Genomic DNA, 17,825 nt, shown 5'->3' on the forward strand with positions numbered 1-17,825 from the left:
TAAGTTTGATAAATATTCTATTTTCTTCAAGGTGTTCTAGGCTCATTTGTTAACAGGGATTCTGTGAATCATCTGGAACTAATTTTGGTGTCAGTGAGCTGAGGTATTAATGGTTGTATTTTCCAAACAGCTATTCAGATTCCTCAATGCCATTTATTACAACATGTAGAAATTGCAGCAGAATTTGCATTGAAGAAGTCACAAGCACCAGAGAAAATATATATTCTCTGCATGGACAAGGAGCTGGGGAGTAAGAGAAAGGGTCACTATGCAGAAACAACTTAAGAGAGGACAGCTCTTCACATAGCCCCTCAGAATCCCATTCACAAGTGTGCCTTGGGAAGGAGTAACTCATAAGGAAGTAGAGAAAGCATGGGTTCTGTGGGAGACTAAATAACATTTGCTGTTTATTAAAGCTCATGCTGTAGGTCACAACTTCATTTAGGTAACAAGACAGCACTGCAGATTTCCCAAGGTACTAAAATAATAGGTGCCTTTTTCCTAAGACAGGTATATCAAATAAGAGAACAGCGCTCACAGAATAAGAGAGTTTTAGGCCTGTAGGACAGCCACTGAACATTCAGTAATGCAGGGAAAGGATGAAGGCCCAGAGAAGTTAAATGAGTTCCTACATTCACAATGCTATTTACGGTAATATGGGGTCTAGAACCCAGATCTAGAATCCAGTGTGTGTGTTCCTCCATATCGAGTAACTTCTTCCACACAGATTACAGAAATAGAGAGTCAATAGAACTCTAAGGGTCAAGCAAGGACCATGTCTGTGTAATTTTTTTACTTAGCATGCACAAATGTGTTTAGATGAGCTTGCGCACATATATATGCTCATTCACTGAATAAGCATTTTACTGCCCTTAACACTTATATTTTCAGGGACAGTTCCAGGTGCTGGAGATACAGTAGCGACTTAGACAAGCTCCCTATCCTCAGGAACATATATAGTTCTATATGTTATATACCATACATATTTCTTTACATCATTACTTGGCAATAATTCAGCTTATTAATTTACAGATTAGATAGATATATTTTGGGTCAAATTCAAACACCTCAAAACAGCACTAAATATAGGAAACCCTCCCTGTGAGACCATTACCTTCAGCAAACTATAGCCCTTGGGCCCAAACCAGACTTTGGTTTTTATAAATAAAGTTTTATTGGAACACTGCCATGCTCATTTATTTGCATATTGTCTATGACCACTTTCAAGTTCCAGTGGCAGAACTGAGTAGTAGTGACAGAAACTATATGACCTGAAAGCCTAAAATATATCCTATCTTGCCCTTTAAAAAAAGTTCACAGGGCCCTGGTTTATAAAATAGGCTTTAATCTTATTATAATAACAGCAGCATACAGGCTTCTATGGAACTAAAAAACAAACTTCTTTAATGCATTTCATTGTTGGCTCTCTGTGCTAACAAATGAGAGTATTCTTCCCAGTTAGACAAGGAGCTCTGCCACCTCTGAGGAACAAGATCTTCACTACGTCCCCTGTGGTATTTAGGAGGTGAGTGTGTTTGCATTGGCTAGTTGTGAATGTGAAGTTTCCATCAAGGACAATTAAGTGATGATAAGTCCAATTTCTTTCCAGCCATTATGTTTTCTATGGTTTCCTTGAAGGGGCTGTGGTGTGCAGTGGGAGGGAAGAAGGTTTTCAGCTGGGTTCAGGCATACTTTGAGGTGAAGAGGGTTAAAAGTACAAGAGTTTAACAGAAAAGAGAAAAACAGAAAATCTGAAAATCCAGTGGAAATGGAAGAGAGGCTGGCTCTTTCCTCCATTAGCCACTCCAGAAATGCAGAATTTAATTTGTCTGCAACGTGGGTTTCCCAGCTCACCTGCTGCCCGCCTACAGTGCTAATGTGGTTACGGTCAGACAACCGGCTGTAAAAATGGCACCTTCTCACTTGGCATAACAGCTCTCTGCAGACCTCCAAGTCATAGCTGCTCAATTTACTGATAAAAACAAGCTTTTATTGCTGTTGGCACCAGCGAGCCAAAGCAGCCAGAGAAGCACAGAGAGATCCTTCTTGGCTGTGCACATCGTCAGCACAGCTGACAGGGGAATTCCCCTTCCCAAATCTTTCACGTACCGATGATGTGAGGGGCTGACCCCCCACCCAGGCTGGCAGTCAGCAGCATCAGCTTAATCTGGAAGCACTGCAAATGCAGGGGGCTCCTCTTCAGTCCTACTTACTGACTCCACACTGGTGTCATTTGTAACCATCACTTGTGAGAGTATAATTGAGTGGTGAAGTCAAAATGTTAACATCATTAGATGGAAGAACTTGGCCAGAATGGTGAGAGGCTTAACTGAAAGACGTGCACTGGCAGAGTCTTGGCCACAGCCTAGAGAGTGATGGGTTTGTTTCAGGGGAATTTGGTTTTCTCTGCCCCTGAATGCACATGGCACGCGTCATTGTGGAGAGCAGTGGGGTTGCAGATTCATGGGAGAGGAACATGGCTTGGGAATCGGATATACAGCGCCTTGGTACAGCAAACCAGAAAGTCTCAAAGCTCTGCCCAGTGTTTCACGGAGCTGTCAGAACAGCAATGAAACAGACAGCAGGCTCTGGAACGAAAACTGTTCCGGACTGAGTTGACCTTGGATGGAGCACCCTACGTCTGTGAAACCTCAGTTTCTCCACCTATATAGTGTGACAACAAGAGCGTGCACCTCACAGGGTTGCTGTGAGGCTTAGATGAGATCCTGCATGCAGAAAGGCACAAGCCCCCTTGATGATGGTTATGTATGGTGATGAGAAAGAGGACCAGAAGGAGGAACAGCTCAGCACCCTCAACTGCATCTAAACTTGTGAATCTTTCATATCAGTAAGACACGGGCCTTACAGGCAATGGCATTGGGATTAAAGAGAGATGTGGCTCTGCTACCCCAGGAAAGTCATTTCCTATGGGAGGAAATGTCAATGTCTCATGGCAGCAAGGATGCTTCTGCCAGAAAGCAGGCACTCTAGGGTGCATGGGATGGAGGAAAAGGGTGAGAAGGAATGACAGAAATGGTCACCTGTGTGCTTGGTGCCAATATGAGTCTTTATTTCTGATTCCTCCATGGTGACAAAGTCGCAGGCAGTGCAGCAGATCGAAAACATCCACTGCTCCTTGTCCACGTGCAGTGACATGTGGCTGACAAACTGGACATTGAGCTCGGTCTCAAATCCACACACGTGACAACTATATGAAAGGGTAAAAGAAAAGAGGGGGAGGGAAGAGAGTGATACAACTTCTAAATGTAGGCTACCTACTTATATTTAGAACACTCAAGAAAACTGGAATTTAACACACATTTTTCTCTCTACCAAGAAGATTTTTGCATTGGAAAATTCTTCTGCTTTCTGGGATGCCTGGTCACTGTGCCAAACAGACTAAGTGCCAGCATAATGTAACAATCCCATACATGCTATAATGATGCTAAATAAACATAAAGTTAATTAAAAACTATAGATTCCAGATGCTGCACATCACCTAACTGATTCTTTTGGGCAAAGACATATGGGGCAGCATTGCCAAGGTATTCAGCCATGCTGGTCCACTGATAAACTCGGAGAGCCCCTCATACCCTTGAGCCTCTCTCAGACTCCAGAAACCTTCCCTGGTAGCAATAAAAACACATACTCATACAGGTTGTCATATGACACAAGAGACAGCCCTATCTGTCACAACTGCTGATAGAAGCCACCCATCCACGCAGGCATTTTGTGCAAAAGCAAATTTCCACCAATCTGAATGGCATATCTCCAGGGCAAGATTTGACTGAGAGTCTGAACCTTGGAGTTTGATAGCGACTGAACCGAATATTGATTCATGGTTAAATATGGAAGCAAAACATAAAATCCAAACTAAAACTAAAGGGCAACACAGCCAAAGGAAAATACGTAATGCCTTCTTGGTTATTTCCTCACCATTCTCAGATTTTTTTTCCTCATCTTTTTTCCTACAATTCTTAGGACGTGGCAAGGTGCTCAGTTACAAAGGTGGGGGCTTCTGAGCTGCACAGACCTAAAAGCTAATCATTCCCAGAGCCCTGTTACGCTCTGGAGCTCCACCCCAGAGAGCCACTTCCAAGACCACTTCTCTTTCAATTAATTCTACTAGGGCCACCTAAGCCACGAGAGGAGTCCATGTAACTGCAGGGTTCAATCTATGCAAAGACAATATTAAAATGAACGTCAGCTGTACGCCCCCCACAGACAGGCAGGGAGGGATGAAGAAAGAGTCTGAGACGCCTGACTAGCATGTGCCATCTGCAACTCACCTGTAATAATAAGGGTGTTTCTTCCCATCACTACCTTCAGAGGTGACGGCGCTGACAATGTCCTCAGTGTCTGTACTCACCAGCTTCACAGAATGGACGGTCAAGTGCTGGTTCAGGTTTGCACGGCACTTAGCAGCATAGGGGCACAAGTGGCATTTGTATTTTCTTTCCTCTGAGGGAGGGGGAAGAAACAGGAAAAACCCAAACAGCTCTGAAAAAGTGAAATCCCAACACCTTGCAAGAGGTCACTTAATGGTATCAAGGAAAGGATGGTTCAAGTCTCACTTCCAAAGGTAAGGACTTGGAATTCTAAGTATCTAAAAGTTTTTACCCAGAAGGTGATTCCTGTATTAATTACTTTCAAAGACAAAAGAAAGCCTCAGGGCACTAGGTAATCTGCTTCTTCCTGGATATCCACAGCCCCTCTTCCTGATAAGATGAGCCCCCAGGGGCTAAGAGGAGATAGATAGAGAGAGAGAGAGAGAGAGAGAGAGAGAGAGAGAGAGAGAGAGAGTGTGTGTGTGTGTGTGTGTGTGTGTGTGTGTGTAGAATATCCACAGCCCCTCTTCCTGATAAGATGAGCCCCCAGGGGCTAAGCGGGGAGAGAGAGAGAGAGAGAGAGAGAGAGAGAGTGTGTGTGTGTGTGTGTGTGCGTGTGTACGTACACCCTGCTATCTGTCAGTCGTGGGTGGGTGTTGAGCCCAGGAAGAATAAAACACTATTTGTAGGAAAAAGCCCCATCGTTCTCTCTAAGCTCCAGACCTGGGTCAGCAAAGAAATAAAAAACTAATGAAATTAAAGCGAAAAAATGACTAGTATGAAATAATTTAATTGGAAATTTTCATTTTACATAAATAAAATAAATATTTTCAATTAATTTCTTAATGGAAACCCTCTCATAAAATTGACATAAAAATGTTTCAGGATCGTTTCCAGAGTGGCATTCTGAATTCATTTGATTAATCAAGCAAATTAAAGTAAAAGAAGCAGGCTTTGCTTTCACTGTACAGAGAAAGGTAGCAGCAGCAGAGGAAGGAAAGAGTGATTTCATTTTCTGTCCTTAATTCTTACTTGGTATTACTGGGCCTGCCTTAAAGAAAAAACCTGTCTTATTTATTTCACAGGAAAGAACATGGAAAAAAGTTTTTCTATAACAAAACGTAAGGCATCATTATTATTGTAGGTGGTCCCTGTGAACGGCTGGCGGCCAGGAATGGCAGGGCTGGGGAGGAGCCCTACAGTGCAGATAAAAACAGTCCTTTCTGTAGAATTTTTGCATTTTATTAATAATTGAGGTTGTTAAGTTTTATGTTAAGCATATTAAGATTATGCTTCCTCCACAAAGTGAACTGTGGAGCTTTCTATCTTTTTCTATCATTTGGAAAAATTTAATAACACTGGAATTTCCTTTTCTCAAAAAGTTAGAAAGAACTCATCTGGGAAAACTTCTGGACCTGCTGCCTTTGTTAACAGTATTTCCTTCATCATCTTTCCAAATTTACCTTTGATAACTGATTTATTCAAGTTTTCCTCCCCCACTTGGATCAATTTTAGTAATTTTGCTTAAATTACCTATGTCACCTAAGTTGTTATTTTGGGTTTTTTTTTTTTTTTGCCATAGAGGTGTCTTTATTCTCCAACAATTCTTTAATATCATTTGTATTGATGATTAGGCTTCCTTTTTCATTCCTAATTTTCAGCATTTTTGCTTCCTTTTCCTTTCTTAATCAGGCTGAAAAGAATTTATCTAGTTTATGGTCATCTTCTTCCTTGATTTTGCTGTAGTTATTTGAATTTTTACTTTCTTCCCTTTTCTTTGATCCAGTTAGGTAGAACATTTTATTTTAAATATAACTACGCTCAGAGAGTGGCCTGTAAAACCTTCACTTTTTGAAACATGTTAAAGTTATTTTTGTGACTAAGTAAATGACTAAATTTTGTCTTTGGCGAAATTTAACATTAAAATACTAAAAATATATTTTAAAAAGACAAAATTAATCTTGTCATATACTAATATCCCTATCGTGCTTTCTTTTTTATTTGTGATGTACAAAACCCTTATTTTGAACTTTTCTTTATCATTTTGTTTTAGTGTTTCCTGTAAACAAAATATATCTGGATTTTTAAAAAATCTGATTTTCAACATAAAAGTCAAAATACTGATTTTATTATTCCTGTCTTGCTGTATGTTTACTACTGATTTTACCTTATATCTTTTTGTCTTCACGTATTTTTGCTGTACTGATTAAGTTACCATTTATTCCTCCTTTCCCCTTGTTAACTTGGTTGCCTTCCCTTTCTTGACCCTCAGAATCAAGCATATTTCTCCACTATTATATGTAAATAAAGGTAAAGACAGTTTCTGTACCAAGGTGCTCTTTTTCTCCCACCCCAAGAAGATGGAGTGTATCCCCATCTACCGCACCTTCAAGATCACTAAATTCTTTCTCGAGTTTAGGAATTTTACTGGATATTCCTGAATGTGTACCTTTTCTCATCAGTCCTACTTGGAACTCAATGAGCCCTTCCAATACAAATGAAAAAGCCTTTCCAGGGTCTTATTTAAACATACCAGGTAAATGGCTTGAAAGGGTCAGGATAAACACGTTTCCACCACTTCCTGTAATAATTCTCTTAGAGAAACTCGCCTCCTTGATAGCTGGAGAAGTTGGTAATGGGGCGTGGAAGGCTTAGCAGCCGAGGCCTGACTCACCTGTATGCAGTGAGAGATGTCGGGACAAAGTCTGCTGTCGGCCAAACACTTTCCCGCACACGTCACAGGGAAAAAGTTGGTCATTGAATTTCCAGGATGGCAATCCATTTCCTGCCTCTAGTACTATCTTTTCTGTTTCTGGGCCAAAAGAACAAAGCATCATGAGAAATACACAAGGCAACGTAAACACATTTCATTGTAGTCAACATTCAGGATTTCGGCAGAGACTTCTTTCTGAAGAACGGGACTAGTAACTGTAAATAAGCCCCAGTAAGTGGTCTTCATGCCCACTTCTTGTCTCTAATGAGGCCATTCTTGAAAGCTGTGGTGGCAAATGGTTTCCAATCCCAATCAAGTCTCCAGGTTTTTCTCTTTTTCACCACTAAAGATCAGCCCACCTAACTCTCCACTAGGTTGATAGCACTGTGCCAAGTATTACAGTAGGTACTCAAATACTTGTTGCATGAATGAATGGTTGAGTTGCACATTAAAATTCTAGAAATGTAGACTCTTGCCCCAGGAAGTAAATAAAGAATTCTAATTCTCAGATTCTGATATGAAAATAAATGGTTCAATCCCTTAAAAGGAAATATACTTTCACTATCTTTATGAAGAAAAGTTTTACCCTATTTTCCAGGCTTTGCAAAATCCTTAATGAGCAACTTACGTTGGGCAGACTCAGTGATGAAAACTGCATACTGCTCCACACAAAACTCCCTAATGCAAGAGTGCACAACTAGAATTTTCCCAAAGGTCTCAGCATACCTGGGGAAACGGTGAGTGCCACAAGTTATCTGCAGCCATGAATGAAATGTTATCTCTCAGCCATGAATGAAATAAGTGGATGTTAAAATATTCTCATGTCATCTTAAAAAGTTTCTATTTTCTCATTATCATCTGTAGAATTACTTTTAATTTTCTTATCCATATTTCTTCTCACTGAACTGCAATGGTTTATACAAACTTTCCTTCTACAGTAACATAATGATAGGTGACAAAGAGTACCAAACAGAGAAGGGGACATTTCCAAGAGGATACTTGAATGGGCCACAAATAGGCCTTTCAATCTTGCTTTGAAGAATAAGACAAATAATATACTAAGTCAATATCCTGTCCTTTAATTCAGTAAATTATTGTGAATCTTCTTAAAGTACAGTACCGTATTATAGAACCAGACACCATGTGGTGATAATTAAATGGTAGAAAGAACTTTTCATAATATATAAGCAGATGAAAGTGCTCAGACTATCTGTCAGAGACAACATCAGAAAAAAACTTTTATTTCACATAATTTGGATAAAACTGCTTCCCAAATACAGGCTTCTACCTGTATTTGGATGAGTCAACTGGATCAATTTTTGTCTGAATGAAGATTTGCCAGATAGTGTAATCTAAGGAAACAAGAAACAGATTTGAATGTATGTTTGGAAAGTGGGGTGGAAGGATGATGGTGAAATTGCAGTCGAGTTTGCTGTGAGGCACCTGCCAGCAATCCCAACACTGATAAAGCACATTTATTGATTTATCTGTGTTTGTTAAAACATAGCTCTTTGGGCCTCAGGGAGAAGAGCTAGTCTTATTAAAGTAGGACGTGTGACTGAAAACCCCTAAAGGGGAAGGGCTGGTTGGAATTGTGCGGGAAGGGAAGTTGAAGGGGAGGTCCAGGCCAGCTGAACTTCTCAGGTGAGAATTGCTCTTCGATGACTGTCCTTGTGTCCGAGCAGCGGGCATTTCAGCCACGCAGCGACGAGGGGGGACTTTAGTGGTTCCTTTTAAGTGTGTCATCAAAATAGTGCTTCAAGCAGGATGATAGTAATGATTATAAGGACAGGTCAAGAGGGTATAGGGTCTTCTGATACATTCACAACAAGAATGAATGAATTGGGTCACATACCGAACAAGGAGATCCAATTAAAAATAAAGACATCTCTTAATAATTCTTTGAAGTATTAGTCATGTACTGGAGAAGTTGAAGCATCATAAAAAGTCCAATTCCCTCCCACTGGCCTTAGAAAACGATGAAAACTACTAAGACCTTGCTGCAGGTAATTAGAAAGAATCAGCAGCTGCAGTGAGGCAGGCCAGTGGGCACCCCCTACAGGTCAGCTGCAGAGTCACCATGGGGGCGCCCCCTACAGGCCAGCCACAGGGTCACTGAAGGGGCACTCCCTACAGGCCAGTCACAGGGTCACTGAGGGGGCACCCCCTACAGGCCAGTCACAGGGTCACTGAGGGGGCACCCCCTACAGGCCAGCCACAGGGTCATCGTGAGGTCGCCCCCTACAGGTCAAGCCAAGCCTGCACCTGAACCCCAATCTCTCCTCTCCCTGCTTAATGTGTGCATTCACTACAGCGATCTGTTTTCATTCCACATGCAGGAACAAGACAACCACAGGCCATTTTGAGCCTTATCCCAGAACATGACCCTGAAATCACAGCTGAGTGAGGTAGGTGTGGCAGTGGGAAAAGGAGCATGGATGCTCTTCGACTATGATGGGGTTATGACCAGACAAACCCCTTATTAAGTTGAAAACATCATAAGTAGAAAATGCATTCAATACACTAACCTAGCTTAGCCTAGCCTACCTAAAACGTGCTCAGAATACTTACATTAGACTACAGTTGAGCAAAATCCTCTAACACAAAGCCTATTTTATAATAAAGTGCTCAATATCTCATGCAATTTATTAAATACTGTACTGAATGTGAAAAACAGATGGTTGTATGGGTACTCAAAGTACAGTTTCTACTGAATGTATATTGCACCCTAGTAAAGTCAAAAAATCGTAAGTTGAACCATTTCAAGTCAGGGACCGTCTGTATTACTTTTGCAAAACAAGTACTGAAGTGAGGGGCCTGCTCCTCTGTTCACAAAGCTGCAATGAGGTTGAAATGGAGTTCAGCAGATGTCACATTCTCCAGAATTTCCTGTTAATGGTGCCACCCGAATACCGCATGAGAAACCTCAGAATATTTTTTGATTCCTCTCCCTCTCTCTGTCTTTCAACACATACAAGCAGTCACCAAAAGCTGTCGATCTTACTTCAAAGATCTTTCTGGAACCCAACTGCCTTAGCTGAGTCATCATCTCTCACCAAGATTGTTGCAAAAACCTCCAAAACAGCTTCTCTGCTACCAGCCCCTCTCCCTTCCAAAAGCCCCTCCTCACTTCACAGGTTCCAGAAGGAACTTTCTGAGGCACAAATCTGATCATGTCTCATCCTGTATTCCAATGGCTACCCAAAGCCAAAGTCCCCACAACACTACTTCTTTTGTACAATAAACTGACTCATTTTCAAGCCCTATCTCAGATTTCATCCCCTGGTATAGCCTTCACCAATTCCCCAGCTATAATTAATTTCCCCTTCTCTGTCCCAAAGCACTTTTATGACTACTTCTATTGCACCACTTTACCTATTATGTCACTTGTTTGCATACCTTCTATAATATATATATATATACACACACACATACACACACATCTTTTTCATATAAAGCACCCAGCATAGTTCAACATGTGGCAGTGCTCAATAGATATGTTTCCCGGCCTCCCTTCCCTATTAGAATGTAAGTCGTTGGGGGATGAGGTTCTGTGTTATTGTGTGTCCTCAGCATTAGCACAGTGCCTGGTACATGATAGGTGCTTAGTACATATCTGCTGAATAAATGCATGACTGAATGAAAAGATCCAAGGAAGGCAGGGAGTAAACATTATCTTTATTTTATAGTGGGAAAGATTGGGAATTTATTAGCATAAATTTAAGGTCTATGGCCAATTCAGGGTGAAAAACAAGGCTACCTGCCTTTCAAATAGATGTTTTAATTCAACTCAAGAACTGCTTTGATGATTCTATTAGTGGAAATGTTTGCAGTCCTGAGCCATACCCCCAGAGGTTCTATATCCTTACTTCTTCCCAATAGCCAAGCCACAAGATGGTCCTCTTTAAGACAAACTCTCTGGCAGACACTATTTATTGGTTAACACAACAGTCATTCTCCACTTTCCTTCTCCCCTGCCCTCTCCCACCATGGAGGCAGCTGGGGTGGCCTGTGCCAAAGTTCTGGCCAATGAGAAGGGTTTTGCTTTCCTGATAAAAGGGAAGAGATGACTGGGGCTGGCCCTCTTTTCTCTTTTTCCTGCCTTGATCACAGAGGAAATGCCTGGGATTATGGCAGGCATCTTGTGAATATGAGGCATGAAGATGAAAGCCAACTACTAAGGATGGAGGAAGGGAAAGAGGAAAAACTCTGGGTCCTTGATGGCGTTACGCAGCAGCTGAATGATGCCAGCCACCACCCACCTCTGGACTTCTTGTTTTGTGAGGGAAATACGTCCCTGTTTGTTCCAGCCACTGTTAGTTGGTTTTTCTAATACTTATGACATTCTTAACCGAACCCCCCTCCTATGGTTGCTCTTGGTCTTAGGACTTTGGATGTTAGGTTCTAGCTTTTGACAAGCTTTATTCCCAAATTCTAGCATCCTGTGAAAAACTCTCCACATTCATTTTCAACAGCAGTAAATGTACAGCCAGCTAAACACATTTCCATCTTAATTACCTTCATTTTTTTCTGCTTAAAAAAACTTAAAAGCTTTTTTAGATTATAAAGGAATTTGCTTTTAAAAAACTTTTTATGGAGCATTTTATATACATATATAAAACAGAAAAGTACACATATCAGTAACTGCTTTTAAGTCAGTTCCAAAGTGACAAAACAGCTTGGATATAGGTATTATCTTTAAAAGTCTGTTTTTCATCTTTATTCCCATATCCCTTAGTATTTGTTTCATTATTGTAATTAGCTGTGAGTGTATATTTAAGATTTTCTTCATTTCTTTTAGAGCAAAATACTTGTCTAATGATAACTTCTTTTTTATACACAGTCTCACAGGACTTTGTCTCCCACAAAGCATTTAATTTCTTTTCATACTTCTACTCTGATCCTTGGGATATCCATAAATTGCTTCCATAAATTCCTGGCTACTCGGTACTGAGCGATCAGATGTTTTTCTTTCTACTTTTCCACCTACAGAAAAGCAGAAACTTTGAACTTATAACTTTGGCACAGGCCACCCCAGCTGCCTCCATGGCAGGAGAGGGCAGGGGAGAAGGAAAGTGGAGAATGACTGCTGCGTTAACCCAAGCAATAATCTTTGCATTGAACATCACTTGGGGATTTTCCTCCTCCTTAAACAGGTTTTTGTTTTTGAGTTATATGAAGCAAACAGTTACACCGGAGTAAGCACTTTTATACCTACAGTACAGCTAGAAAAATAGGAACAGCGTATAAGGAGAATCACCCTACCTTAGCAGTCCTGATACAAGGCTCTCAGCTCTCTCTGTTTAGAGGCAACTTATTCATAATGATGAGACCCAGTTGGCCAGGATACAATATGACAAACTATCCTTCTTATGACATAGAGATCCAAGGGGACATGCTTCATTTCATGCACAGGTCCTGGGAAGATGAAACTCATCAAGCATTTCTCTAAAAATGTTCATGAAATAAACCCATTTGGAAGAATTTGGGAGAAAACTCTATCAAACTCTGCTTCATAGAACATTAGATCAAATAGGAGACTTATATCTTCAAATCCAATTCCTCTATTTTCATGAGGACAAAAATAAAGCATAAAATTCCAGGACCTCTCCCACCCTCAGTCACCTCCACAACTTGCACAGGGTTGGGGACACTTTCTGCAGTAACTAAATCTCCATTCTGCTCCCAACCTTAGTTCAAAGAGGAACCTTAATGACCATCTTGTTCCATGTTCCCTTCTTTCATATAAGGAAACTGAGGCTGAGAACTTAAGCAACAGCTCCAGGTAACCTGGCTAGTAACTCTGGGAGAGAGGAGAGAGACCCACGGTCTCATTCAGGCTCCTCCAAGCCATAAGAATTGATATCAAAGTCTACCACTAACAAGGTTTACAGAATTGGTTCTTAGTAAATAATTCTGGACAATGAGATATTGGTGGAAGATTCTGCTTTTGAAGGATCATCCCAGGAAACTAGATGACATTTTTAGCTTAGTGCTGGGCCTCCATGTTAGCCTCCAGCAATACTGATTGACTTATAACCTGTCAAGCTGATAAAGAGCCATAAGTGTTTTCTACATTTGGTTCCTTATGTATGTCATTTTATAACAATAGAAGAAAACCGAACCTTGATTCCTCTGGTAACAGAAAATGGCTAGGAGTAGGCACCCCTAATTCCAGTGAAGCTGATTACATAGAACTTGAGCACCAGGGAAACTTCTCTAAGCATCCAAATGTAGAGAATCATTGCCAGAATCTGTCAATTCTTAACCTTAAAACTTATAACTTAACCTTAAAAAAAAAATCTATGTATGAAAATGTGGATGTTGCTTCTCCATTTTTCCTCTACTTGTATTTCTAAGATCAGTGGATCCTCAATAAAAGCTTCTTGAATAAATTACAGTCACATCACCAGCATCATGATTGTTGTACTAAATGGCAACCTCATTTTATACCGCAACATGGAAGCAAACTGAGAATACTGACTCAGGAATCACGTTTGCCAGTTCCACAGATCAGTGACCACTTCTCTTCTTCAAGACGACAGTAGAATCTAAAGTCTTAGAATGTCCCAGTGTTGAGAACATTAATAAATCCGTGTTAGCTGTGTTAGAAAATCATCAGGCCTGGGGGTTGTGTCTTTGTGTGTGTGTGTGGGCGGGGGGTGGTTTAACTGATCATTAATAACTCACTACCTAACAGAACGACAATTTTTTTTTTTAAAGGAGGCAACATGCCCAGTTAAAAACATACACCTTCCTTCCCAGCTTCCAGTGTTATTAAGGGCCGGCCATGAAACATAGTTCTGGACAATGAGATATTAGTGGAAGTTCCTGCAGAGAGATTCTCTGACAGCCCCCACTCTCCCTCCAAAAAGACAATCTTGTCATAGGCTTTTGCTTTTCACTCTGGGCTCTTCCTCTTCAGGTGTCTGGAGGTAAAGCAGCCCTCTTTTAACCATGAAGATGAAAACCATTGATAAGGGTGTACAGCAGAAAATTAGAAGGCTAGGTCCTCCTTCAAACAGCTGCACCAGCCTTATACTGCCCATTTCTGAATTCCTTATGATGTGAGAAAAACAGATCCTCATTTGGTTACGTCTCTGTAATTCTAACAGATAAAGACATCAAGTGTATAACTAGTTTCACCCCGTTTTGGTAGTTGATCTCCAACATGCAAAATAATATCAGAGTTTATTAAAAGTATATTAAGGAGACAATGCATAATTAAAACAATAGCTTAGATTTATGGAGGATTTACCAATGTGTTAGTCACTGTACTATGCATTTTACACATATATTTAACTTTCTAACAGCACTTTGTGTTAGATACTATTATTACCATTTCCATCATATCAAGAAAAAAAAAAAGTATCAGGCTCAGGGTGGTTGAATTCAAGGTCACCCAGCTGGTAAGTGATAGCCTATCCCAAGCCCATACTCTTAACCACTCATTATATTATACTACAAGATAAAAGAGGAAAATCCAATGTTCTAATTTATTTCACCAGAAACAAATTTTCTGTCTGTTACAATCTTGATTTGTTCCACTATAAATTCACTAAACATTAAGAAACATCTGTGATCACATAAATTTAAGGAGAGTTTTATTGGGGTAACCCAAACGCTTCTCCCAGTTGCTGCTTACAGAGAGAATGATGCAACTCAGAGTCTCTTCCTCATTTCTGTTTCCCAACTCCTCTCTGGCCCCTTTCTAGGTCTTTACAACTGGTGGGTTGCTGCATATCAAAAATCTGTGCACCAAGTATGTACATTTTAATTACAAAACATATTTCAGGTCAGCTCTCACTTGCCCCAGAATAGGACCCTATAATGACTGTGCTTTCATCTTTTCCCAGTGAAGAAAAATAGCAGGCATTCAAGTGTAGAGCTATCCCAAGACTGTATTAGGTGATAGCAAATCTTTAAATCCACAAGTTTTCTTCTACAATTTACTATAAATTATGAATACATATAAGAATACCTTAAGGGAAAACATTATCATTATTTGGGCAAACAGAAGAATTTCCTCTTTTCTCTTGTTTATTGTTGAACTAGGTACTGAATATATATTTATTAAATAATGAGGGAATGAATAAACTGAGTGGACCACCACTGTTAAAACATTTCACTTTTCCAAAATACTCTAAAATTTGAAAATTCAGACTTTCTAAAATACTCTCTAAAATATTAAAATTTTAATGTTCACTTATTCCTGAAATTGTGTGACATGCTATGCATCATACCTACAGAGTATTTTAACAATATTTAATGTTTCTTTTTAAAATTCAAGTCACAGTCATTTCCAAATATTATTCGAGTAAGCCCCTAGGGATTCTGCAGTTCTGTTTACTAAGATTGGAACCCACTGGTATTTTCAATTATTCTAGTCTTCTTTTCTTACGGACAAGCCTTGATCATATCAACCATGCCTTTAGAGATTTCTAAATTTCCTTAAAGCCCTTATCAGCTCCCAGACACTGCAATATTCTTGTGTGACTACATCCAGTTTCAAATTTTCAGTCTTCTTCTCTCTGCTCCTAACCTATTGAATTCTGTATTAATAGAAAATATAACTATTTTGCCTTTCTCTTGACCTTGTGTTGGCACATTAAAAAAATTATGTTAGTTGATGGCACATTTAACATTTTAAGGCAACACTGATCCCAAATATTTTTTTTCTCCTCAACCCAGAAATCCTACCTATTTGATTAGGCAGAGTTATATGTTTTTATATGGTGGAGATTTCTGTTTCTTGTCTTATTTAATTATTTTTTTTCCAGATGGGGGATCATAGACATAGGATAAGAAAATTCCTTGTGTCTTATTTGGTTGGGTTGCTATAACAAAATACCATAGACTGGGTGGTTTATAAACAACAGAAATTTATTTCTCATGGTTCTGGAGGCTGGGAAGTCCAAGATCAAGGTGTCTGCAGATTCAGTGTCTGATGAGAACCTACTTCCTCATAGACAGGTCCTCTCTATCACAAGGCAGAAGAGGCAAGGGGTCTCTCTTGGGCCTGTTCTATAAGGATACTAATTTCTTACATGTGGACTCCACCCTATGACCTTATTACCTCCCAAAGGCCCTATCTCCAAATACCATCACCTTGGGGGTAAGATGTCAATGTATGCATTCTGGAGGGACATAAACATTTAGATCATAGCACCTTGTTAGCTAGGAGAGAAAGGAAGAGATTATTAGATTTTTCAATGCAAGTATGTCATAATAATTGGCAGCACTGGTAATTTGTTACCAATAGTAATAAGCAACAGTTGGCAAGCATTTTATTTTTTAAATAAATAAAATAGACCATATCTATAATAATAGCAGTCTCAATAATTTGAACAGCCATGTTCTTTCCTTAATGGGGGAGAAAGCTGCGGATTTAGATATAGCTGAAAGAGGAATTACTGTGTACACATGAATAGCTAAGACTTATTTAGCACTTATTTTGTTCTGGGCACTGTGCTAAGGCTGAGGGTTTTACTTTCATTTAATCCTCACAAAACACATGAAAGTTGGGCTCTTTATCATCTTCATTTTATAGATGAAAAAAATCAAAGCTCACAATGATTAAGAAATCAGCCTATTCTCACAGCAGGTAAGAGCCAGGATTTGAACCCAGGATGCCCAAAGAGGAAGAGTATGAACTCTGCAGCTTCCCTTCTACTGCACCTTTCTCAAGGTGTGTCCCTGGGGCATGTCAGCACTCTTTCTGAAGGACCTTTAATTTCTGTGTCAATGTAGAAAAAGACTTAACAGCTGTTGGCCTCAAGATTTTTACAGGCTGGTGACCTCAGTTTGGACTTGGTACTAAGGATGCCAATATCATGTAATTTTTCTCTTTCCTAGGTGGCAGGTGCACACTGCATTTCATAGTCTCACATCAAAATACCACCTTATCAGTTGCCTTGAACAAAAACATTCCTATTGAAGAACACAATGGAGTTAGAGTATGCAAGGTCTGAGGTAAATTTAATCTACTTCAAACAAATGTCCTGTTGACAAGGAACTTGAAGAATTTAATTTGTATATGAAAGTCACAGCATTACCATTATCAATATAAATAAATGAAAAATCTAAGCCACTTCTATTTAATCATTTCAGGATTGGGGAAGAATAAGAGATGGATTTTTGGCTTGCAAACCAGAAATATAAATATTCCACAGCCTATGGATCTTTTTAAGTAACAGATAACACTCCATGATACAACTCCAAAGTAGTTGAGCAAAAGGAGAAATATATTTTTTTAAAAAGACGTCTTCCTTCCATTTCAATTTTCAAATTGAAAAGGAAATCAAATAAATTAACTACCAAAATGTCAATGCAATATTTTGGTTACAAATCAAACTACCTTACTCAAGTAAAAATGCAATATATTCTAGTTATGTGTCTGGTGTTGTGTTTGTGTATTTTCTCGTGCATTCTGATTTGGTCATCTTTTCCTATCCTCTCTCTTTACCTATATCTTAAATGTAACAGGCAATTATTTGTTGATTTAATTAAAATTTCACTAGGTTATAAGCAAAAGAGAGAAAACCTACACTGATGCATAATGTATGTAGATTAATGTAAATCACTTCCCCATAGACAAGGCTGAGAAGACCTAGCACCATTTCCCATAACACAAAGCCACTACCTGTAACTTTAATGGTGAAAGTTCAATATTCCCTGGAGACTTCACCTTAGCAGAATCTTTGCCTCACCTTCTATGAACTAGGGAAGGTCAGTTATTGCTTTTAGTTTATAGGGAACTTGAGGTGTGCATAAGCTGTTTGCAT

At 39.6% G+C, this 17,825-nt stretch overlaps 1 protein-coding gene across 3 annotated transcripts in view; it reads right to left on the reverse strand.

Moving 5' to 3' along the window:
• Window positions 1-17,825, reverse strand: part of ZNF827 (zinc finger protein 827) — a 163,792-nt gene that overhangs the window by 18,407 nt on the left and 127,560 nt on the right. For all 3 annotated transcript variants that reach the window (XM_063108280.1, XM_063108278.1, XM_063108279.1), the window contains exons 9-11: window positions 7,003-7,140; window positions 4,290-4,461; window positions 3,042-3,208 (exon numbers count right to left, since the gene is read on the reverse strand). In XM_063108280.1, the coding sequence (XP_062964350.1) occupies window positions 3,042-3,208; window positions 4,290-4,461; window positions 7,003-7,140 (477 nt within the window). The remainder of the gene's footprint in view (window positions 1-3,041; window positions 3,209-4,289; window positions 4,462-7,002; window positions 7,141-17,825) is intronic.

This window comes from Cynocephalus volans, chromosome 9, assembly GCF_027409185.1.
Source record: "Cynocephalus volans isolate mCynVol1 chromosome 9, mCynVol1.pri, whole genome shotgun sequence".
Taxonomy (NCBI): Eukaryota; Metazoa; Chordata; class Mammalia; order Dermoptera; family Cynocephalidae; genus Cynocephalus; species Cynocephalus volans.